The 25,872-nt window shown below is 40.1% G+C and overlaps 1 protein-coding gene across 1 annotated transcript; it reads left to right on the forward strand.

Moving 5' to 3' along the window:
• Positions 1 to 23,911: 23,911 nt before the first annotated feature.
• On the forward strand, positions 23,912 to 25,154 carry LOC145802634 (uncharacterized). The gene is made up of 4 exons (XM_082895393.1): positions 23,912 to 23,924; positions 24,304 to 24,551; positions 24,635 to 24,856; positions 24,955 to 25,154. The coding sequence occupies exons 1-4, from the start codon at positions 23,912 to 23,914 to the stop codon at positions 25,066 to 25,068; spliced, it is 597 nt and encodes a 198-aa protein (XP_082751519.1). The 3' UTR covers positions 25,069 to 25,154.
• Positions 25,155 to 25,872: the final 718 nt, after the last annotated feature.

The raw sequence follows: 25,872 nt of genomic DNA on the forward strand, positions 1-25,872 counted from the left end.
TCAATTGCCACCAAGATATATTCATGGCCATTTGACCCTTTTGGTGTGACTGCACCGATAACGTCGATTCCCTAGACCGAGAAAGGCCATGGCGAAGTCATGTTGTATAATTTTAACAGCGAGATATTCATGCGATTAGCATGAAGTTGGCATTTGTGGCATCACCAGACAAAACCAATACAATCCTCCTCCATAGTGGACCAGCAGTAACCTTGCCTGAGAACCTTCCAGGCTAACATCACTCCGTTCATGTGCGCTCTGCACTCTCCTCCATGGATAGCCTCTATCAGGCGCTTTGATTCCTCTTCTTCGACACATAACTTGTGCATTCCCAGATGACCTCTTTTGTACAGTTTACCTCTACAGATGATAAATTGGACGGCTATTCGTTGTGTTCCTCATTTGTCCTTGGCATTTGCCCCTGGTGGATAAATCTCATTTTCCAAGAAGTTCCAAATATCGTAGTACCAAGGGTTTTTGTCTTGCGTTTCATCTATTGCGACGATAGTTTCATAGGCCGGCGTGTGTTTCTGTTCAATGATAATCGGACGCATCCGGACTCTAAGTGGGATGTCTACCATAGAAGATAGAGTTACTCAAGCATCAACGAACTTGTTGTTCTCTCTCAGTAGGTGCGTGAAAGTCATCTTTTCAAACCTAGGAATCAAAACATCCAGGGTCTGGTGATAAATCTTCATCTTTTCTTTTTTGACTTTCCAGTCGCCATTTGTTTGAGAAATAACTAGGTTTGAGTCACTGTAGACACCCCATTTTTGACCGACCTTGAGACTCAGACGTCACCAGTTGAGCACTTGGTGATATTGCATAATGTGCTCGTTCAGAAGTTTCAGAGTTTTGGCTGCGAGCCCCGCATCCGGATTTCCGAACCCTCTTCTGTGCCTTGTCTCGGTTTGCGAACCAGACTCGGTTTTCTCTGTTTCTTTTCCTGAGGGAAGGGAGAGGTCCCGTAGACTATCTCTCAATGCCCGTGGGCTACATTTGGTGGCCGTAGGCCATTTTTCCCATTTCGGAGCCCGGTTTCCGGTTTTCGGAGCCGTCAGGCCGTGTGCCTCGGTTCGGGACCGCCTAACCATCTCCGTTTGCTCTGATTTTTGGAATACATCTTATTTTCTCCCTTTTGAGGGACACTGGGGTTTGAGAAACCCACTTCGTGGCCGAACGCCACTTTCGGTGTTTAACGGGCAGTTTCCGGGGCCCCGAACTCGTGTTTTGGCCCCCGAACATTCGTTTTGCATCGGTTTTCGTTCATTTTTGGCAGGTACCTCTGTTTTATCACCAGGAAGGTCACTGAAGGGTGGGAGGCGAGTAATTGTTGCAGCAACCAGTTATCTCTCCTCCGGAGCCTCCTAGCGCCCGTTTTTCTGACTTCCGGGCCAATGTTGAACACCCTGGGGTTAGTGTTGCCAACTTTCAACCACATATTTGTGATCTACACACCTGGGAGGACCCTAAAAACCCATGGCCGGCTAGTAATTGTAAAATTACTTTTTTACCCCTCTCTTCTGGGCCAATGTTGAACACCCTGGGGTTAGTGTTGCCAATTTTCAACCACATATTTGTGATCTACACACTTGGGAGGATCCTAAAAGTTTATGGCCGGCCATTAATTTTTCTTTCCATTTTTGCCCCTCCTCTTCAAATGCAATGTTGAACACCCTGGAGTCATTGTTGCCAACCCCAAACCACATATATGTGATCTACACACATGGGAGGACACCAAAAGTTGGTGGGAGGCCAGTAATTTTGCCGAAAATCCAACTTCTTTTTGGTCAAAAGTGGTTCAGCATGAATCCGGGAAGGAGAAAAAGCTGCGCGGCTTCACCGAAACGGGCGTAACTCTTTGAAAAAGAGGAATTAAGATATGAGGCCACCACCATTGGAAAGCTTACTTCCGGGGCTTCATTTTGCACTCAAGAATCTCCGAAGTCCAAGTTCGGGGGGGAGAGATGTGGTTGGTTGAAGTCCGCTTGGACTGAATCTGCGCGGCTTCACGGAAAGGGGCATAACTTTTTCTACAGGAGGAATTTTAATGCAAGGTTTGCGCCATTGGAAAGCTAACTTCTGGGGCTTCATCCTAGGGGGTGGCCGGCCACTTTTTCTGGCCGGTCGGCCATTTTTTTCTTTGATCTAGCCGGCCGGCTATGTTAAGTGGCCGGCCGGCCACCTGCAGCAAAATACCTGGCCGGCCTGCTTCTTCAGGTTGAGTGCATTCCAGTTGTGCCTTGGTTTTCTCCCAAAAATATCTACATCCGGGGGGACCCTTTTGGGGGAATTTTGCTCTCCTTTTCCCCCACCTTTACAACCCCTTGTTGGCCTATATAGCAAGCAAGCCTTGTAGTATTTTGGGGTTAGAACAATTCTCCTTCAAGCCTCCATACACAACTCCATCTTCATCCTTCTCAATTCTTTGAAAAACCTTAAGTCTTTAAGCATCATTCCTTCTACACCACCAAGCACTACCACCACCACCTCATTTCCAGCAACAAGGAAGGATTCTCAAAGGCCAAAGAAGCTGCAAATTCATCCAAGAAGCAACAAAAGTTTGAGTCTTCAAGGGTAAGCAACCTTTTCTTCACTTTGACCCTTTTTCTTGATTCATTTGTAAGCCCCACTTTCTTTTTGTTTCAAGCTCCGGCCCTAACTGAAAAGGGCCCTCTTTTGAGCTTATCTTCACTTTTCATTAAGGGCTCAACCCTGTTTGAGCCCTCCATGACACACTTGCTTCATTGATCCTCTTATATGTCACAATCTTGCATGCTATTTTTGGCCCTTGAGAAATTTATTTTCGAGCATGTTGTAAACTGATATTAGGCTTATTTTGAGCCCCTCTTCAACATTGAAGAAGGGATCAACACCATTTGGGATTTCCATGTTGTACCTACCTTTATACTCCTCTTTTCTTCCCCATTCTTGCATGCAATGGCAGCCTATCATACTTTTGTTTTTGGCCATTTTACAGTTCTGAAAAAGTGCTTATTTTGGTCCATACTTCATGTTTCATTTAGGTCCTTTCATGGTTTGGGGCCTCCATAGGTCACTTCATGTTATATCGCTCTTTTATTCCCCATTCTTGCATGTTTAGTTAGCCTATCATGCTTTTGTTTTTGACCATTTTACAGTTCTGGAAAAGTGCTTATTTTGGTCCATTCTACATGTTTTATTAAGGGTCTTTGGCTGTTTGGTGATTATTTTGTATACCTCATGTTATAACCACTTTTGAGCCTTATTTTGCATCACATTTCTATCATGTTTGTATACTGATTTTGGGGCTGTCATATACTGTAAATATTCATATTTTTGGTCCCTCTTCAACGTTGTAGAAGGAAATTTTTCAGTTTGGGTTTTTCTTATATCACTTGCTTCATTACCCCTCTTTTGGCCCCTATTCTTGAATGCTATTTTTGCCATACCTATGCTCGCTGTTTGGCCATGTTTATAACTGTGAAAGTGCATCTTTTGGGACTGTCTAGCTTCTGTCTTTGCATTGCATGTCCATATTGTGCATGTTTGGCATAGCTATAGGTCATTTCGGGTGCCTAAATTCACATTTCGGGACAATTCCTTGCATTTGGTATCATTTCGCTTCATTTCGGGACTGTTTTCCCCCATATTTTGTTGCTGAAATCCTGTTAGAATGATTGCCATCCATTCCATGTCATTTCATCATATTTTGTCATCGCCTCGGTTTGCATGCCCGTGTGCACGCATTTCGAGGCATTCCATTTTTACCCGCCGGCATCCTATGTGAGTGTGGCTGAGGCTCACTCATGTTGGTATAAGCCCATTTGTCATTTCCATGTCATTTCATCACATTCCGCCATCGCCTCGATTTGCGTGCCCGTGTGCACGCACTTCGAGGCATCTCATTTTCATGTCATTCGCATTGTTTCTATCATCGCCTCAGTTTGCGTGCCCGCGTGCACGTATTTCGAGACACATATCATCGCCTCGATTTACGTGCCCGTGTGCACGTATTCCGAGGCATCTCATTTTTCACAGCATAGTGCATACTAGGTTGTATCTTAGATTGCATTCTGTCATTTTCTCGGTTTACGTACCCGTGTGCACGCATTTCGAGGCATCTCATTTTCCATAGCATTGTGTATGTTAGGATTACATCTTAGTTACATTTCATGCATATCATGCATATTGCATCGTGTTCGGAATAGGAGTTAGCCTGGACACGGGAAACGAGGTACATTTCGTACTCCGAGTGACGGAATGTGTCTCAATTCCCCCAGTCACCGACACTCCGGATTATCCATGATGGAGTTAGGTTTTAGCTGTAGTTTCATGTGCATTCATCCTATATTGAGTTGTGCATTTCGACTCCTCGGCCATCATGCCTCGGTATGCGTGATTGGTGGCACGAGGATCGAGACATGCATATATCTGTGCAAATACATTGCTATGCCCCTTTCCTGCTCTCTGTTGCAGCAAAACGAAGAATCAGCAACCTTTCGGGGCCTAGCACGCATTTCAAGAACAGGTGTAAACAGAGGCTAATTGGGGCATTCCGGTGGATTTCCGCGCAAGACAACCCGGACATGCATCATCCATCAGAAGCAAGGCAGTCCCTGGCTTGCACGCCAGTTTTATTTGCTTTCTTAGTTAATTCATTAATTAATTAGAACTTTGTAATATTCTTTTATTCGGGACTGTAATATTTGGACTGTATATTTATTCAGACCCTCTGAGCGAGGGCATAAATGTAATAATTGTGCGTGAGTGTGATGTATGTCTTCCAACCCCACGTCTTTCTCCCTTTTATTTATCCGCTTTTGATGGTTAGATTAGGGCATATTTAAATTAGCATACAGTATGACAACATGTTTGCATTCATTCATCTGTATTGCATGCACCGGGCTCGGCGCATCATACTAACTGCATTGTATTTTCAATTCCAAATTGAATACATGTTAGCTGTAGCATTCCATATGCCATGCTTAGAATAGCCGAGCCTACTATAGGTTGCATTTTTGCATGTGTTGCATTAGGCATTTCTGTATACTTAGGATTCACGCATGATTTCTAATGTGATTTCCATTTTGGCTTGGAGTACTCGGTAAGCTTTATGCTTTAGCATCCTTGCATGCGTGTGAGTGCTGCCATGAATAGCATGCTTACCATGAGGCTATATGCTTACCTGATATAACTGCCTGAATGCCTGTGGGTGAAGGTTGGGTTACTTAAATTGGAATAAATCATCAAATGTTTTAAAGCCTACCTGCGGGTAGCAAACCACTTTCAAAAACAGACATGAAATGTTTCGTTCCAATTCAGGCGACTCGGTCTATACTTATATGTTGTGAGCATCACATAGTAACCTAGGCTAATAACCGGTATAAGAACTCACAATGTTTTCAAAACTAGATATCATGGTTAGTAGAGGCCGGTCTATGACCGGGCGAGCGGGGGTGCTCACGAAGTGACCTTCCCCAATCGTACCCAAGTTCCCGAGCCGAGGCAACTTTGGTGATGACGGACACGTGGCCTCTTGGCACCGAGTCAGGGTTTCCTAAATTTCCCAAAATAAAATATTTAGGTGGCGACTCTGTATCTGGCAAAGCAGTCCATATTTGGCACTACTTTTTCAAAAAAATCAGTTTCTCAAAACGATTTGCCGGATTTAGACTCTTTGGTTCAGATTAGGAACCGTGACATTTAAGAGTCCGAGCTGTAGTGACCCCAAATGAACAGAACAGGACTAACCCTCCCGGGGCGTTCGGGGACGTCTACAGTTTCTGGCGACTCTGCTGGGGATTTAGAGAACTTGACTCGAACTCATGATATCTGTTTTTGACTACACTTGTGTGTTTCTTTGCATTGCATTTGCATTGGTGCGCCTAGGACACCGTGTTTGCCATCTGCTATTCCTGAATGGTTTGCCGGAGGCTTGTCTTGTCAAGGCATGACCATAAGGCTGACCGGTTGTGGGCTCTGCCAGTATGGGAACACAAACCCCGGTTTTACCGGGGCACCCTCTTTGACCTTTCGACCTAGTGCATATTCGGATCCATAGTGACCATTCCAAACTAGGGCAGGTTGCTTACCCGTTTATAGGTTGTTTGAAATCGCTGCGTGCGTAGTGAAACCCTAGCTCCTGACAAAATAGGACAGGGAAACCCTACCCCTTTGTAGGGGTGTTTTGGCTCTCACTTATCTGTCATGTGGTTTAGAGTGCGTCTCTACAGGAATGCATGTATCAGTGTATGAGTTTGGGCATCAGGCCTGCGGGCATTACTATCAGTATTTGGGAGTCAGCTTTACCTATGGGCATCAGACTCAGATTTTGAGGCAGAATTTTGGGGCAGAATTCAGTAGAGAGTACACTCACTCAGCTTTGCTCATGTGGGTTATCGTGAAATCAGGCTGAGGTGCTGTCTGTTTTCTCTTTTGCTAGGTAGCCTTGGAACCATAGCTTCAGAAGGCTCCGATATCCCCCGAGGTTCATCGAACTTGTGCTAATAGACTTTGTTAGATCAGAAATTCAATTCAAGGGCAACCAGTGTTCTTTCGCTGAGGCAAGGTAAAGAAAAGCCGGTCAGGGCTCATCTGTTCATCTAATCCGTCAGTCGCCAGTCACATCACCTTTGTTCAGACTCAGCAGACTGTGATGGCACAGGGTTCGGAAGAGTTTGCGGCCGTGACAGCAGCGCTAAATCAGGGAACTACCATGCAGGCTGAGACCAATATCGAAACGCAGCGCCCATCTGGGGCATCTGCCTCACATCCAGCTTTGGGACCCCAGCCGAACTTTGACCCAATTCCGCCAGTTGAAGACTTGCAGTGTCTGAATCCTCGAGAAGGGTTGGCTCAAGCTCAGGTGCTCAGACCCCTGGTGCAGCCTAATGAGAAAACTCAACCCTTTCATGTTGATGAGTTCAATCTGACTGCAGTGAAAATTGCAAACCTTGAGAAGCAATTCAAAAGGGCACGGGGCCTTAACTCCATTCCTGGTATTGAGGATGGGCACACCGAGGCTGCCATCCGGCTCCCAGACAGATTCAAAATGCCATATATCGACCGTTTCGACGGGTCTAGGGATCCAATGGTACATATCCGACTTTTCTTAGATGTCCTGAAGCCGATGGGTCTGACTAAGCCACAGAAACTCTCTTTGTATGGAAGAACCCTGTCGGGTGTGGCAGCCACTTGGTATACCAAATTGGAGGATACAGTGAAGCAAAACTGGGAAGAACTGGCTGAGGCCTTTGTTGATCAGTATTCTTACAATACCCAAGTTGAAATAACCATCCAAGAGCTTGAAGCAACCCGCCAGAACCCAACAGAGCCTTTTGTGGAATTCGTTGCAAGGTGGAGAGCAAAGGCAGCGCAAATGACAGATCGTCGCCCTTCTGAGAAGGATCAAGTGCAGATGATGGTCCGAAACCTCAAGCATGATATGTTGCAAAAGTTGATAGTTGCTCCACTATTCACTTTCAAAAGTTTGCATGAACTGGGGGTTCAAGTCGAGAATGTGTTCAACAGCGGGATCATTCCCAGGACAAGGGAACTGACAAGGAGGGTGATTTCAGGGAGTACCAATGCTGGTAGTAGCGCTATTCCCAAACCCACCGAAATCAATACAGTCGCCACAGCCGACCCTTTTGCCAAACCAAGCCTACAAACAGCTGGCCCAGCCCGAGCTCAGGGTAGAACTTTCACCCCCCTCTATATGAGCCTGACTGGCACACTGAAAGCCTTGATGGAAAGAGGGCATCTCAAGCCCCTCGATCCTCAACCTCTTCCTGACCCACTCCCAGCCAGACATAACCCCTCCAAGTACTGTATGTACCATCAGCAGCGCGGTCATGGCACCGACCGTTGCTACCGCCTTCGTCATGAGGTCCAAAATCTCATAGACAACCAGACGATAGCTCCACCTTCGGACCCCAATGACCAAACATCTCCTGCCTACCTCAATCTCATCCATATACTGCCATCCACCTATGACCCCAGCATATACATCACCCCAGCCCATCTACCCAAGCCTGAGGTGTTTGTCCCAGAAAGCATGGACTTATGCATGATGGGTGCACCCAAACTTCAACCATCTCAAACCCGTGAACCCACTACTTCTGAGTTGATGGGAATGATTAAAGATCTTCAAAAAATCGTGACGGATCTGGCCTCCGGGACATTGGCTCCATCATCGACCACACCACATACCAGGAACTTCATGCCAAGAGACTCCCCGATGTTGGGACGGGCTGCATTTGAGGAAAGCCAATCCCTTGGCAGAATGGAGGTGAGTGGGAGGAACAAGATAGGGGCGGACATGGATCCCAATGAACATCTTCTGTTGGCTGTTGAGGCTTTGAAAGCCGAGGGACTGAACAAAGAGCAAGTCCTCGCAGTTGTTGCAAAAGCTATGGATGACACTTTCGCTACTCAGGTTGGAGGCAGTCCGAATCAGAAGGAACATCGAGGGAAGGGCTATCATACCAGAGACGATCCTGTTATCTCTAATCCTCCACTCGGAAGAGATCACCAAACTAGGCCAGCACCTGCTAATCCCCCTGCTGGTGCGTCCAGCAAAAATCCACAAACCTTGAAATACCAACCCCGAGGTCGGAGGGTCTTCCATGCCCTCTATATGCCTTTGTCCAAAGCTCTCCAAATCCTTGTTGGACAAGGCCATCTCAAACCCCTTGAGCCTCGGCCTCTCCCGAATCCTCTTCCGGCTACACATGATACTACCCAGTACTGCGCGTACCATCAACAAACTGGCCATACTACCAACGCCTGCTTCCGTCTTCGCCATGAAGTACAGGATCTATTTGACAATGGGGTCATCCCCGCACCAGGTCCTGCAAAGTCTATCGGCACTTGATCAGTGAATTTGTAGGGGATAATGTGATGTGATTGGAGGGATGAACCACCTACGGGCAGCGCTCAGTTTACTCCAGATATGGTGGATGGCATGCACTGTTTTGAGCATTGGCGAATGCCGGTTTCCGACTCGGGTATTGGGTCAATCTTGTTGTTTTGTTTTGAGTCTGTCCTTTTGTTTTGAGTCAGTCTCTTTTTATTTTGGATCTGTCTTGTTATGTCGAGTCAGTCCTGTTGTACAGGAGTCGGGTGATTCCGGGGGGTGTTACCTCGGGCGTCACCATTTTGTTTTGTGTTTGTCTTTTCGTTTTGTTTTGAGTCTGTTTCTGCCAGGGAGCCAGTTGTACCAACAAATTTGAATGAAACAGCAGTAATTTTTGCACTTCTATGTTCGCTTCTGTCGTATGCTAGTTGTGACGGAATCTGAATGAAATGGCAGTACATTCCACCTGCTCTCTTCTGCACCCCAAAATCATTGCATTTAACCTAAGTTTTTCAAAACTTTTTGAACACTGCAGTGAAAACGAAGAGGAAGGAATTCCTCGGGATTTGCAAAACTTTGATCATTTGAGAGAAAGAGAGGCATGCTAAGCCCTTAATGAATGAAATCATGCTTGTTAGCGTGAGTACTGAGAAGGACCCTGGCTTGATCCAGACTGGTTTCACACTACCTTCAGCGCGAGCGATTTGTCGCTTTCTTAAAAACTTTCAAAAACAAAATGTTTTGCGCGGTCTTGCGAAGACCTGTATGGAATCGCTCTTGAGATTGTGCAGCCTAGGATCGCTCTCAGCCTCGAGACTCAACCCCTTCGCTTCCAAACCTTGAACTTGAAATCAGAAGGTTCGACGGTCAACTACGATGTGAGGCCTGTGTGGCTAGATTTGAAGCAGCCCTCGAACAAGAGGCACCAAAGTCAGGTCAAGAAGATCAGATCTCATCAGAAGAAGCTTACAAAGCAAAGCAGCAGCCATTCTCCTGGATTCAGATGACTCCAGGATCTCAAAACCATTTGGCATGGACTTGTTATACTTTTACCCTTGAGAGGCTCGCTGGGCCGAAAACCCGGAAGGGCGACCCAGGCAAAAGTTAGAGCAAGAGAAAAAAATACAAAAAAAGAAGAAGCAAAAAAATGCAAAAAGAAAAAAAAAGAGAACAAAAAAGAAAGATGCAAAGAAAAGAACGAAAAAATCAAAAAAGGAAAAAGAAATGAAAAGAATTGAAAAGAAAAGAAGAACAAAGCTCGCAAGGTCGAAAACCCACAACGGGCGCCTTGGCAAAAGTTAGAGCCTAAAAAGGAGAGGTTAATACCCGAGTGTACCTTAACCCCGAACTACGTGAGGCTTGATTCCCATCTTTGGGATACGTAGGCAACTTCATTCTGAAGTCCAGCCGTAAAACACTTCAAACTCAATCATGTCCATGTAATGGTTCTGATAATCTTTGCCTTCTCTATATCCGAGAGTTCGGTTGCAATCATCGCTCTGAGGACTGACTACAATGCACCGCGGTGTCATTCAAACAAGGGGCAACTTTCCGTTGCCATTCAATGCGTTGCGGTGCTATCCAAACAAGGGGCAACTTTCCGTTGCCATTCAGAACACCGCAGTGTCATTTCAAGCAAGGGGCAACTTTCCGTTGCCATGCAGTGTCTTTCAGACAAGGGGCAATTTTCCATTGCTACGGATCTAAGGTTGTGCGTCTCAAGGGTAGGTTCCGTGCTCATTCAGCAGTGGTCGTTTGCGAAAATAGTCTTTGAGAATTTTTACTGAGGTTGACTAATTTTCTCGAAAATTGTTTCATCTTTTCCAAAAACTGGACCATTTCTTGGACCCAAAAAGGAAAATTTTCAGTGCTCATAGCCTGACTTGCATGATTTTCAAATTAAAAATTGAACAAGTATGTTAATCTAACTTTCATGTTGGTCAAAATTGTTTTAAAACCAAAATAAAAAATGGTCAAAATGATGAAATAGGGGCACAGTTGAGTTAGATGTTCTGTCTTCCTCCTGTTGTCAACTTACTTGCCGGAAAGGGAACTCTACTTGCCGAAAGGGCACCATATTCGCCAGAAAAGGGCACCACTGAGGCTGATCACAAAACGGCTGAAGGTTCCCTCATCCTCCAAGCGACAAGGTATCAAGCCAAGTGCGAAGCACGAACCGGAATGGGACAAGATATTCCACTCCTTTATCTAGACAAGTATGATCACGTCCAAACTCCCCAGCAGAGCATCGTCAACCGATGTCAGCTGCAGATTTGCTACACACCCAATTGTAGCGCAGCCCTTCTTTGGAAGAAATTCACTGTTGTGAACAAGAATCAAAAGCTGGTAGAATACCAGGGGCAAGGGCCCACGACTTCCTGTTTATCCATCAACCGCCCAGGGGAGGGATTGAAAAAAAAAAAAAAAAAAAAAAAAAAAAAAACGAGAGATTAAAGAATAGAGAGATGTGCGATGAGAGAAAAAGTAAGAAGAGGGCTTTTTCAGAAAAATAGAGCTTGAGGGCCGAGTGATGTGAGGATCACAAATAAGAAAGGGTGGGAAACAATACCCGGGGAAATAGGCTCCATGTGCACATTTGAGTCTTGTGTTTTATTTTGTCTGTCTCGATTCTTGTTGTGAGTCGCTTCGAGTGTTACTCGATGTGTTTAGGTTGTTTACCTTTTGTTTTCCGTTGCTGAGTCTTTTTCACTGTGTGCAGTCGTAGGCTCAATACCCGGTTAAGAACTCATTTCTCAATTTCAAAAAAATCATCTTGTGCTCAGAGTGTTGTGCCATTCTCCACATTTGTACAAAACAAGACTTGTTCTTTCATAAAACCGCAGGGTTCAACCCAGGTCAGGCAAGAACAGTAAAACAAGGACCTATTTGAAGCTATATGGGTTCCAGACTACAAAGCAAAAGAAAATAGGGAAAACCGAAGCATCTGAATGTGTTTCACCTTCTTCAAACTCCGTAATTGTGCTCCGAATGTACCTTTTCAGGCCTTGCCAGTGCCCTGAAGAATGAGCATGCCTCTACTCTAAGCTTAAGCATGCTTCTAGCCAGAATGGCAATTAAAGCAGCAGCAGCAGATGTTACCTCTCGCCAATATGAACAGGGTGTGCCCCTTTGAGCTGAGTGTGTTGCAAAGTCCTCTAAGAGATAAATCAGAGGCACCAGGGTACATGTTTGATGCTCCTCTACTACATAGAATGTGCACTTTCATATACACTTCTGTGACATGCCTGCCGCACATCGTTATGATTCATGCATAGAATATGCTTACTTTCGATTCTGCATAGAATTTGCTTTCAATATTGCATAGAATATGCTCCTGTTTCTTGCATAGAAAATGCTCATATCTTTTGCATAGAAAATGCACTCTTCCATACTTGCATAGAAAATGCACCTCATTTGCATAGAACATGCATTCACTCGCACTATCTTGTGCACTTACACTTTGTATCTCACTAGCACTGTCTTGTACATCTTGTGGTTGTATCTCACTCACACTATTTTGTGCATTGCATTTCAATCGCGCTGTTTAGCGTATCGCACTGTTTAGTGCATTTCAATCGCGCTGTTTAGCGTATCGCACTGTTTAGTACATTTCAATCGCGCTGTTTGGCGTATCGCACTGTTTAGTGCATTTCAATCGCGCTGTTTAGCGTATCGCACTGTCTAGTGCATTTCAAAATCAATCGCGCTGTTTAGCGTATCGCACTGTTAGTGCATTTCAATCGCGCTGTTTAGCGTATCGCACTGTCTAGTGCATTTCAAAATCAATCGCGCTGTTTAGCGTATCGCACTGTCTAGTGCATTTCAAAATCAATCGTGCGGTTTAGCGTATCGCACTGTTTAGTGCATTTCAAAATCACTTGCGCTATTTTGCGCATCGCACTGTTTTGTGCAGTTTATCATTCGTGCTATTTTGCGCATTGCACTGTTTCATGTAGTTTACATTTCGCACATCAATCGCACTGTCCTGTGCATTTCAAATCACTCGCGCTTTCTTGCGCATTGCACTGTTTTGTGCGCTTTACTTGCATTTTGCATGCATTCCATCGCGCTATCTTGCGCATCTCACCTGTACTTGTTAGTGCATTGTATCGCGCTATCTTGCGCACCTTATTGGTATCGCACTGTTTTGTGCATTCACCTTGCTCGTACTGTTTTGTACACCTTTTAGCATCGCACTTTTTTGTGCATCTGTTTAGCACTGTTTTGTGCATTCACTCTGCATCGCACTGTCTTGTGCACTCCCCGGTCTAGGAGACCTTAAATCCTTCGGTCTGCGGAGACCTTAAATCCTGCATCTTTATTCGCACTATCTTGTGCACTCCTGGTCTAGGAGACCTTAAATCCTCTAAAGGTGTAATTCCTTTGGTGTTTGTCGTGCCCGAACGACTTCCGGTGATCCGGTATAGCCACCTGCCTGTGTTTGCAGTGAGTTCCTAGGAGACACTACAAGAAAAAACACCTTTAGTGACCACCTATTTTTAGTTGGTCACAAAAAGTATGGTAATCTGCCACCAAAATTTATTTTGGTCACGGATGATGGTGTTTTAGTGACCAACATTTTTTTGGTGGCTAATAGTTAAGTATTTGTGACCAAATTCAAAATGTGGTCGCCAAAAGTGATGGCGGGAGCGCGAAATAAAAAGGGCGGGACATCAATCTTTTGGCCACCAGTAGATTTTGGTCACAAAAAGAAAAATTGATCCACACTGCGTCGTTTTGAAATTCTTAAATAAAAAATATGTTTCTGAGCCTTGATCTTCCCTCATTGTTGCCCTCTTCCTTCCCTCATCGTTGCCCTCTTCCTTAATAAAAAAAAGTTTCCTGTTTCCTTGAGCTTCCGATCGGTTCATCAAACCCCACCCACCATCTCCTCACTTCGTCCCCTGGGTTTGCCGCTCTTCATCTACGCCTCCACCTTGTACTTACCAGGTTAGTGTCTCTCTCTCTCTCAATCTCTCTCTCTGTTCATGTATATATATAATCGATCGATGTCTATATCTATATCTCACTTCCGATCTGTTCATGTCTATATCTATAATCGATCGATGTTTCTTTTTCATCGTTGCAACTCCTCACTTCCGATCTGTTCATGTCTATATCTATGTCTATGTCTATATCTATAACTCTATTATTTGAGTTTCATATATACTTGCTGATTTTTTTTTTTAATCTTTATCATTTGATTTTCATACATAGAATTTCTGATTGATTTGTAATCGATCTGTGCTTCTCTCTCATTTTTCTTTGATTTTCATACTTTCTTTTTTTTTCTGTAAATTTTCTCCTCTGTTTGCTATTTTTTTCTTTTTTCTTTTTGAAACAATTTTAATTTTTGAGTTAATTACACTTTTCACCTTCTAGTTTGATCTAAATTTTACTTTAGTTCCTATAATTTCAATTTGAACAATTTGGTCTTTATATTTTAAATTTAGCTTCAATTTGGTCCTTTTGTCTTAATTGGAGGTTTTAACAATTTTAGAATACTTGTCAACTTTTTAATGTTTCAATTTGGTTGTTCCATCTAAATTAGATGTTAAAATTAACAAATTTGAGACCCTTGCTAATTTTTTATTTTTTCAATTTGACTCTTCTCTTCCATCTAAATTGAAAGTTAAAATTAATAATTTTGGGACACTTGTTAATTTTCTAAGGTGTATACGTAGACAAAATTAACAAAAATTTAGATAGGATAACCGAACTAGACTTAAATTATAGAGAACAAATTATTCAAATTAAAACAATAGAGGAGACTAAAGTGAAATTTGGGTAAAACTGCAGCGTAAAAAGTGTAATTAACCCTTAATTTTTTAGAAAGGATAAAGAATTTATTTGACGAATTATTTTTACTCAAATTTATAATTCAAACACAATTATTATTATTATTATTTTAATCTTGATCTTGGAATTGTAGGAAGCTAGCTGTGTGCATGGGAATTCTAGGTAAGGATATGAAGTATGGACAATGACATTTCGTTGTAAACATATGGGAATTTTAGGTGAGTATAATTGACAATTAAGAGTATGGAGGGACAGATAAGTCATTTTATAAGTGCTCAAAATGCAGTGTTGCATTCATATTAAAGGAAGTCTCAAACAATTATTTCACTATATACATATAGGAATTTTAGGCGAGGATGTGAACAATGACATTTTATTATAACCGATGATCAAGAGTTACTCTAGGGACATATTAGTCTTATTTATAGAAGTCCACTGAATACAGTGTTGCATTCATACTGGAGTAGTGATCAATCTTTGAAAAAAAGTACTACCCAAGTAGTGCTTGTGACAAATTCCAAAGATTTTCCCTGAAACCAAACATGTGCAAGTGAATTTAAAAAAAGAAAAAAGAAAAGAAAAAAAAGTAGATGAATAGAGAAGGAGAAGATTACAGTGTCTATCAAGAACCTAAGTATAGTGTTTGTGAGAAATTCCAAATATTTTCCTTGAACCCAAACACATGCAGGTGTTCTCAGGAAAATATTAAAGATATATGTGATGAGATATCTTCACCTGTATAAGATTTTATTTTATTTTATTTTGTTTTGGGTGGGAAGTTTAGAAAAACCATCATCTCTAATTGAACAAACAAACACTAGGAGAAACTGAAAGAAATATAGTACCCCATGGTAGTTAGGCCAATGAATCTATAGTAGGAAATCAAAGTCAAAAACTTGAAAAAGCTTATCTCACTTACCTAATTGTTGTTATTAATTTGATTTCCACCAAACATCATATATCATCATTTAATCCGCTCATCAAAATGCAACATTAATCTTTTAACAATTTAATAATTAGATGTTTTTAATTTATTTAACTTATTCTTACCTCCTATGTTGTAAAAAAAATTATCACTTCGATAATTTCTTTAAAAAAAAAAAAGCAAATAATCCTATAAATTGTACACAACAAATAATTTATTTGACAAGTCTATAAGATGAAGATATGGTTCATTCAATATATCTGTACACTTTATTAAAAAGCATTCCCACCATTCGTTTCTTATGTATATATTGGATATTCTCTTTTCTCTCTCCCTATTGGATATCCATAGTGTTGGTCCTAGATGATCCTTTTTGCACTATAAAAATGTTTTAAGATGTCTCTGTTTTAAAATGTTTTAAACAAATATTTTAGTTTGGTATTTGATTTATTAGACTGATTAATTTAAAGAATCAAGTTCATGGATCCCATTTGTGTGGATCTCTTTTCTATTGGCAACTATTTCCCATTGGGCAGTGGCGAAATCTTCAATAACTAGATCGCGGGTGTTGGTTAACTTGATTGATGATTGCCTATCAACCACCAATTTAATATTAAAAATAAAAAATGAGATAGAAACCGATCTTGTCTTCCATTCTGTTTGTTTTCTTGCAATATATATATATATATATATATATATATATATTTTGGGAAATAACAATTCAGGATATATTTTGAACGTTAATTACAAATCTGTCAAATATATGATGCAGATGAGCATTCATTATGACTTTAATTGTATTAGGTGGTGATGCAGATGATAGAATGATGATGCCCTTAAAATTTTAATCTGTAAAATATTTTTTCTTTTTTTAAAGTAGAAAATATTATTTTTTCAGTTAATATAATTTGGTTCTTTGTGCTGTAGCAGCAGCTTCATGCTGCAGCAGCAACTTCCTGTTGGTTCTTAATATTTTTTTTCTTCTTTTCTTGGCAGCAGCAGTAGTGTTCAATATTATGCTTATTGAATACTAAAACAACCATAATGGAATCAATAACTATTATAGTTGAATAATATAGGAAGGAATGTGAGATTTGATGCTTGCCTAAAGCGTATAAATAACTTTTTCACCTTATAACAAAATTAACCTCCAAAATAGGAATAAAATTCATTTTTAGTTAATTGGTTTTTGCTTTATTCACCTAACATAATCTTCACTTTGTAGGTCACCAAATATGGACAAGAGTTGGATGTCAATTAGGAATAGATTGAGTTCGGAGTATAGAGAAGGGGTTAAGTCATTTCTCCAATTTGCAATGACAAATGTTGGCGTAGATAATAGAATTCGTTGTCCGTGTATGGATTGCCTAAATTTTGAACATCATACCTTTAAGGATGTGGAATATCATTTGATCCGAAAAGGGATATCACTTTCATACAAGACTTGGGTGCACCATGGGGAAACTGTTTCTGTCAATCAACCTCGTGTGTGGAATAATGACAATGACATTGAAGGTGTTGGTGATGAAGGGACAACCAATGAATGCCTTCACGTTGAAGATGAATTGTATGATATGTTAGATGACTGTCACATGGCGCATATTTTTGATGATGATGAAGAGGGTGAGCAGAATGATAATGAGCAAAGAGAAGATGGACGAAACTTTGATAAATTGTTAGAGGATGCTCGTCGTCCATTATACCTTGGCTGTCAGAAGTTTACTTTGTTATCATTTGTCGTTAAGATGCTTCATATAAAAGTTTTAAACAAGTGGAGCAATAAGTCTTTTGACATGTTGTTAGGCGTATTGAAAGACCTTTTACCAAAAAGTGATCAAAAGGTTCCATGGACCCTTTATGAGCGAAGAAATTTTTACGTGATTTGGGTTTAGGATATGTGCCTATTCATGCATGTAAGTATGATTGTGCTCTTTTTTGGAAGGAAAATGCAAATTTAGAAAATTGTTCGATTTGTAAGGAGCCTAGATACAAAATGAATGATGGCAAAGGTAAGAAGACACCTCATAAAATTTTGAGATATTTTCCGTTGACACCAAGGTTGCAAAGATTATACATGTCGAGAAAAACAGCTGGAGATATGCGATGGCATAAAGAAAAACGTGTTGATGATGGCATCTTAAGGCATCCAGCCGATGGTGAGGCGTGGAAGGATTTTGATAGGCAACATGCTGTGTTTGCCCAAGAACCACGTAATGTGAGGTTAGGGTTGGCCACCGATGGTTTCAACCCTTTTGGAAATTTGAGCAACTCATATAGTATGTGGCCTGTGGTAGTTATGCCTTATAACCTACCACCGTGGAAGTGTATGAAGCAACCATTTTCCATGATGTCATTGCTTATTCCTGGACCGCAAGCACCCGGGAGAGATATTGATGTTTACTTGAGGCCATTAATTGACGAGTTGAAGGAGTTATGGGAAGATGGTGTAGTTACTTATGATGCCTCAACTGGGACAAGTTTCCGAATGCATGCAACTGTTATGTGGACTATTAATGACTTCCCTGCATATGGTAACTTGTCAGGGTGGAGTACAAAAGGATATTTGGCTTGTCCCAATTGTAATGAGAATGCATCATCACAACGGTTAAGAAGTAAGATAGGATACACTGGTGCTCGCCGATACTTACCTGAAGACCATCCTTGGCGAAGAAGTAAGCTCTTTAATGGTAAGGCAGATGATCGAGCAAGACCTTCGGAGTTGTCAGGGGAACAAATTTTAAATCAATTGGATTCAGGAACATTTAAACCATTTGGGAAGCATCCAAGCAACCAAAAAAGAAAAAGGGATGAAAATATCGTCCTGAATTGGACAAAGAAAAGCATATTTTTCGAATTGCCTTACTGGAAGACACTCAAGTTACGACATAACCTCGATGTTATGCACATAGAGAAGAACATATGTGATAATTTAATTGGGACTTTGTTGAGCATTGATGGAAAGAACAAGGATACGGAAAAAGCACGCATGGATTTAGAGGATATGAAAATTAGGAAGGATTTGCACTTAAAGAGGCGTGCGGATGGGTCCTTTGAAAAGCCCATTGCATTGTTCACATTGTCCCTAAAGGAAAGACAAGGTTTTTGTGAGTTCTTAAAATCGATTAGGTATCCTGATGGGTATGCAGCAAACATCTCTATGTGTGTGAGCACAAAAGGCGGCAAGTTATCCGGTTTGAAAAGCCATGATTGCCATGTCCTTATACAACGACTTCTTCCTATTGGAATGCGTGGGTATCTTAACAAGGACATTTCGATTGCATTGTTTGAGTTGGGAAATTACTTTCAACAGTTATGTTCAAAAACAGTGAGGGTGAATGATTTGAAAAAATTACAAGAGAGCATAGTACTCATACTTTGCAAGCTAGAAAAAAATTTTCCACCTGCATTCTTTGATGTGATGGTTCACTTAGCTATTCACTTGCCTCGCGAAGCCATTCTTGGAGGGCCAGTGCAATATCGATGGATGTACCCTATCGAAAGGTATTTTTATGCTCTTTGATGTGAAATTATATTTTTTTTAATATTATAGTATACCCATATATATGGTTTATATAATAATTTCCTATTATTTGTTGAAGATTACTCGGGATTTTGAAAGGGTATGTAGCAAATCGAGCTCACCCAGAAGGTTCAATTGCAGAAGCTTACATTGTCAAAGAATGCCTAACTTTTTGCTCTATGTATCTTGGTGGGATTGAAACCGTATTTAACAGAGAGGAAAGAAATGAAGATGGTGGTGATGTTGGCTCAGGGCATTCAGTTTTTTCACAAAAAGTCCGTACTTTTGGGCTCACTCAAAGGGCAGTTGACGTGTCTGAGAATGAAAGAAAAGTGGCTCATTGGTTTATCTTGTATAATAGTCCTGAAATTGATGAATATCTAGAGTATGTTCTCATTTAGTTAAGTCTATGCAAAATGCTTTTCATTATGATCACACTCAAGTACTAATTATTCACATTTGCTTTTCAAGTAGAGAACACAAGAATCACTTACAAAATGCAAATGTACATGACATTACAAGACAACAACAAGAAGAATTTCCTAGGTGGTTCAAAGAGCGGGTAATATATAAGATACATAGATAATATGTAACCTCTCATCATAAACATAATTCACTGTTCGTAGATTGATATTAACATCATGCATCCTTGTCACATGTTCATGTAGATAAATCAATTACGAGCTGAAGGATCATCGGAAGCAACTGATGAGTTGTGGTCATTAGCTAATGGTCCTAGTCCAATAGTGAATATTTATTCAGGTTGTATTTGTAATGGCATTCGATTCCACACGAAAGAGCGAGACAACCGTCGTAAAAGTCAAAATAGTGGGTTGGTTGTTCAAGGGGATCATCATGGTATGTCAATTGATTTCTATGGTCAGTTGACTAAAGTTTGGGAAATGACATACATGTTCGGGCATCGAGTTGTGTTATTTCAATGCGAATGGTTTAACACTGGTAGCAACAGAACATTTCGCACTGAAACACATTTGACAACCATTGATGTAAGAAGCCGTTGGTATCAAAATGACCCATTTGTCTTGCGAAGCCAGGTGCAACAAGTTTTTTATGTCAATGATACCAAATTAGGTGAACATTGGAAAGTCGTAGAGCGATTTCAACGTCGAGGAATATGGAATGTGCCGGAGCTTGAGGATGTAGATCCCGATCATAATGAATTGCCTATTCCGAATGATGTGTTCCAGCAGGACGAGACCACTGAGATTGTCCAAATCAGCATTGCAGATTCCATTAGCAACACTTTACGTAGGACTGATATTGCACCTGATATTATTCCAAGTCAAGTGGTTCTGCAATCTAGTACAAGTGTACATGTAGAGGGTCCAAACAGAGATGATTTTATCTGTGATGATAATGATCAACATTCAAATGATCCTAGTGATGATGAAGATGAATTTCATAGTCATAGTAACTCGGATACAGATGATGATATAGAGCCTTGATTGTAATATCCTTTATTTTTTGCATTATCAAGTCATTTTCATTGTAATGCTCTTGATTGTATTGGCATGCACTTGTTAATGAAGTCATGTTTAGTTACAACAAGTCTGGAATGTTGTACCTATTGCTTCATTGTGGTCCATTTGGAAACATCGGAATCTGTCTGAATCTGTCTGAATCTGTTTATTAATCTGAAATGTTGGTGATGCTGTCTGAATCTGTCTGAATCTGTCTGAATCTGTTTATAAAAAAGTCTGGAATGTTGGTGATGCTGCTGAATCTGTCTGAATCTGTTTATTAATCTGAATCTGCTGAATCTATTTTGAATCTGCTGGTGTAATGCTGAAATGCGGCTGCTGCTGGTGTAATGCTGAATCTGTTTTGAATCTGTTTTGAATCTGTTTTTTTTTCTCTTCTTGTTGGTTTCTCACCAACGGTTATATTACTAGCGGATGTTTGGGCTAGCTCATTGGCGCCAAGTTTGTTTGGTTTTAATAGCTATGCTCCTGATGTATTTGTGTTCATTATATATAATCTTATTTTGTTTGTTGATAAAAAAAAATGAAGACATGTTTAGTGATGATTCAAATTGTAATGAATTTTTTTGTTGATAATTTCTTGACTTGTAATGTGGTTCTAATATTACACTATTAGGTTATCTTATAATTTCATAAATTGTCATGCATTTAAAATTTTTACTTTTGGTTGCTTACAATTCATTTGTTAGATACAAAGACTACACAGATGCCACCTGGGCAAGCCACTAAGAGGAGGTCGACGACCTCAATGTCAGAGGCAAACCTGGTTGAGCTCCCAGCTGCATCTCCTGTGGATGCATTTGCAAGTGTATCTCCTGTGGATGCATCTCCATCTTCGCAAACAGTTGATATTGGTAAGTGTTTCATCCTTTGTATAGAACAATTTGTTTTTTGCTCCTGAAACTGTAATCAATGTTGAGTAGTTACTACATGCTTACTCTTTTTTGAGTGATTATGATTAAAAATTTGTTAGTATTGAAGTATGACTCTGTGAGAGACAATCTGTGAGAGACAATAAAAAAGAGACCTTTTAAGATGGAATACCTGGATCATCCATGTGAGATAGTAACCAAAATCTTCTTTGGTTCTGCCACATCCACAGCAGCTGTGCAATATAAAAGGTAGATAATCAGTTGTCCATAATGCCAGGTATAATGCCCGAAATGCCTACAGAAACTTTTCATTGAATGAAATAAGGAATTGAGAAAACTAGAACGTTTCTACTGCTCTCTATTATTGCTATCAACACAGCTTTTTTATTTTTGTTTTCTGCAAGTTGTCCCAAGAGCTCCAGATGTAACACTTAAATGGTGGACCCCTGTGGGACTCAGGTTAGAGCTGACAGAGATATTAGACCCAAAAAAAAAAATGGTAATGGTAATGGTAATGGCTAAGGGCTATCTGTTAGCAAAAATTATAAAATTTAGTGCCAACATTATCTCTAATTGGATGACTAAAATTATGTGTTAAATGGTGAAAATGTTAAATGTGAGACTCAATTTTGTGCGTTTAACACACAAGTTAGCACATATGTTAGATCGCTCTCTTTCCTCTTTTCTAGGAGGCTCTTTAAGTTAGAGCACAATAACACACAAATTTTGCTAACTATATTTTGTAAGTTAACACACATGACACTAGCAATCAGTTTGGAGAGCCCATTAGAAATTTTATATGATATTGTTTACTTTTTGTAGACTTTGATATTAAGACCTGAATTTGTTATTGTCTTATTGGTTGTCAATATTATAAGCAAAAGGATAAATTGCATTTATCATATTTGAGTAATAATGAAAAAAATTATCTATACAAATTATAATTAGGTCTATAGTTTTGAACTTTTGATAAAATTGACTAGTGATGATTCTTATAGTATAAATTTCATAACATTTTGACTTGTACAGTTAGCCATTGGTCAGTCAAATATATGAAAAGTGGTAATGTCATTGATTTTAGACTAAATTATCCATCGTAAGTCATTGAATTATTCATTTTGTAATTTTGTAAGATGTTATAAAAAAATACAGATTAATCGAATCGTAATTTTATCAATCAATGCTAATATCCATTCTTATGAGAAAACTTGCTCTTCTATTGTTATAAGGCAAAACAAATAAATGAATTAATGAAGGAATGGATTACACTTTCTATATCTATCTTAGCCAAGTACTATATGTTCTCTTAAACTCGAGTCGAACAAGATGATGTAGCTGGATCATACAATGCAGGAAGCAAGTACTTTCTTCCATTATCACCATGCGCATTGTAGCTAGCACCAGTTGTGGGGTCAACCAACAAGTCCCCACCATAGCCCGGATAGGCCCCATTCCTATAAACTCCAGGACAAGCCGATGCAGCCTCCAGGGGTGCACTCGCTCGTCCTTGATAGTAACCATTTCCAAATGGGTTTGTGGCAGGCCCAGCCAAGAGGCTAGCCAGATTGGTGGCCATACCGTCCAGACCCACATCGTAGTTGGGTGCGACCAGGGGTGGGATATTTTAGGTATTATAAGCATGTTACAAAGGGTAATTTTCGTTTCTCACCACTTTTGGTGAGAAACAAAACATGAGTTTTAAGGGACATCTCCTCATTTCTTGCCATTTCTCATGTCCATAACCACAAGGCTCATCACTAGAAAAACATATTTAATATTCACAAGTTGTACAAATGTACTGATAGCACTTAGCGAAACATATATTTTGCCTACATATAAACAAAAAGACAAATCTGTCTTCTTTTTTAAGCCTTCATATATCAGTCCATGGAAGTATTGTAAGGACTAGGGTTTCACATTTGTTGATTCTCTTTCATGTATCTATCATTTGTTTTCAATTTTCCAATGAGTAATTAATGGAATCTCTCTGTGCCCAACATCAGCCGTGTGATTGTCTCATTTTCTTAGAGAATGGCAGGTCGATGGAGGCATAAATTTTCACAAATCATCTTTTCACACTGCAAATGATTTAATTGACTTTAATAGTTGAAACTGTAGAATAAATCTGATTTTCGTACATATTATTAGATGATTTAGATGTAACCAATCATCCTATCCTGTCCTGTTCTAAAGCGACATTACAATAATTTCCTAATTGCTGGATTGTATCAGTTGAAAATTACTAAAGAATAGCCAATTCCATGTACCTGAGCTGATGCTGCATAATTGGTTTTTGGCCTATATATGATGCTGGGCCTTTTCGAGTAGTTGGTTTTACTATTTTTTTTTTTCCTCATCGATCAAGCAATCATACAATATTTACAACTTCGAATTATTTGCTGAAAACTAAAGCTGTAACATTCTACTAGTTGGTTTTGCTTGTGTAAGTTTGCCATGGATTTGACTGGTATGAATCATACTTAGCCCATGTTTGTTTCCAATCTATATCGATGGAAACCAGATGGATTTGTTTTAGGGACGGAGCCAGGATTTTTGATCCCTTGAGGCAAAAAACATGCATCAAATTATGTTCAGTCATCTTATCTTAGACATAGTAATCTTATAATCATGAACATGACATAATAGCAAGCTTGAACATATAGTACAGCAGCAGCAGCAACCTATATAGCAGCAGCAGCAGCAGCAGCAACCTATATACATTATATGACACATAGTTCACATATGCTATTTAAAGAGAGTTCTTAAAATCTGCTCTGTATATACAGCAACAGCAACCTATTTAGCAGCAGCCTATAATAGTGTTTCATTTTGTGTTTATAATATAGGTCCATCTGTAAAGCGAGTACGAGGTCCAACTAGGGGTAAGAACAGTAGTAGACTCATCAGCCAACATGGTGGGAAGAAGCTATTTGTTGGAGTTTCTATTGAGAGGAGGACATTTGTGGGGCTTAATGCCAGCAAGGCCGCTAACGAATTGGGGGCACAAATTCGATTGCAAGCCCCATTGCAAGGAACAAAAAATTGGGAGGACGTTCCACCAGTCATTCGAGCAGCTATTGTCCAATCCTTGCGGGTAATTTAATTTTTATAGTTGTTGAGATTGAAGTAATTAATATATAAGATGTTTAATTTTCATTTTATGTTTAATTGGGACAGGATAAGTTTGAGATTGAAGGATATGATGATAGTCCACTTCCACAAGAAATCATTGACACAAAGGCCACACATTTGTTCAAAGGCTGGCGTTATCATATGCATGAACATTACAAAGAGTTGGTGAAAGAAGGTACAGATCCTTATAGTAAACCATTTGTTGGGGTGAGGGAAGAAGATTGGCGATACATGATTGATGAAGTGTTTCTTGGTGACACACACAAGGTAATTAACTTAACAGTCATGGATGTTTCTTTTAATTGCACTACAATGAACCATGCTTGGATATTGATTTTTAAGTTAATATTTCTATTGAATTGTAGAAACGGTCAACAAGAAATATAGCCAACAGGAAAAAGTTACCCTATAATCACACCATGGGTTCAAGGTCATTTTCAGCAGCAATCTCAATTGAGGTAACATATTTTTTGTTTTAAAACTTATAGTTAATGCTGCAATTTTTTTATTAACAATATTACTAAGCTTGCATTTTATATGTTTCATGTAGGGAATTGAAACTGGAAAGGAGCCTCACATTGTAGATTTTTTCAAGACCTCACATTGGAGTAAAAAAAAAAAGATTGGATTGAACCAGTTTGTGCGGAGTTATATGTAAGTATACCTTCATTATATTTGTTATTCATAGTCGTATATAATGCTTAACTAGTTAGTCTACTTGTAAAATAGGATAACTGTTGATCCTTTTTTTTTTTTTTCTTTTCTTTTTTTAACACAAACAGGAAAAGATGGACCAACTTCGTGAGGAATCTTCACAGCCTGGAGCAACCCCGCTAACACAGGAGGAAATTACTGTTCAAGTCCTTGGGAAGCGTTCAGGGTATTTGAGAGGTTTCGGGGTTGGTCCAAAGCCGTCTTCTGCATTCAATTCTACAACTAGGTCACAAGCACGTGATGCAGAGGTTAAGGGCCTTAAAGAAGAGGTAGCATCACTGAAAGGGATAATTCAATCATATGAAGGACGCTTTGAGCAGTTTGAACACTTTATGAGACAAATGTAGGGCAATGGTAGTGGATACGACTCTTTTGATGAGTAAGTACTATTGCTTTTGATGGTTTGTGAATACTTCTGGGATTTGCTTCAATTTATCAGCTCATAGATCTGATTTTGACAGTTGATCTATGACTGTCGTGTTGGCATCCATTCATATGATGGTCTAATATTGATTTGATTGGTTTCATAGGTTAATTTCATTCGGATTTAGGTACATAGTTGGATGGTT

This window comes from Camellia sinensis, chromosome 11 (assembly GCF_055761805.1).
Source record: "Camellia sinensis isolate YWXY chromosome 11, ASM5576180v1, whole genome shotgun sequence".
In the NCBI taxonomy this organism is placed as follows: domain Eukaryota; kingdom Viridiplantae; phylum Streptophyta; class Magnoliopsida; order Ericales; family Theaceae; genus Camellia; species Camellia sinensis.

Excerpts from the sequence above, each read along its gene's own strand:
- LOC145802634 (XM_082895393.1), top strand. Across the intron at positions 24,552-24,634 it reads CTATTGTCCAATCCTTGCGG|GATAAGTTTGAGATTGAAGG; the intron begins GTAATTTAATTT and ends TAATTGGGACAG. Across the intron at positions 24,857-24,954 it reads TTCTTGGTGACACACACAAG|AAACGGTCAACAAGAAATAT; the intron begins GTAATTAACTTA and ends ATTGAATTGTAG.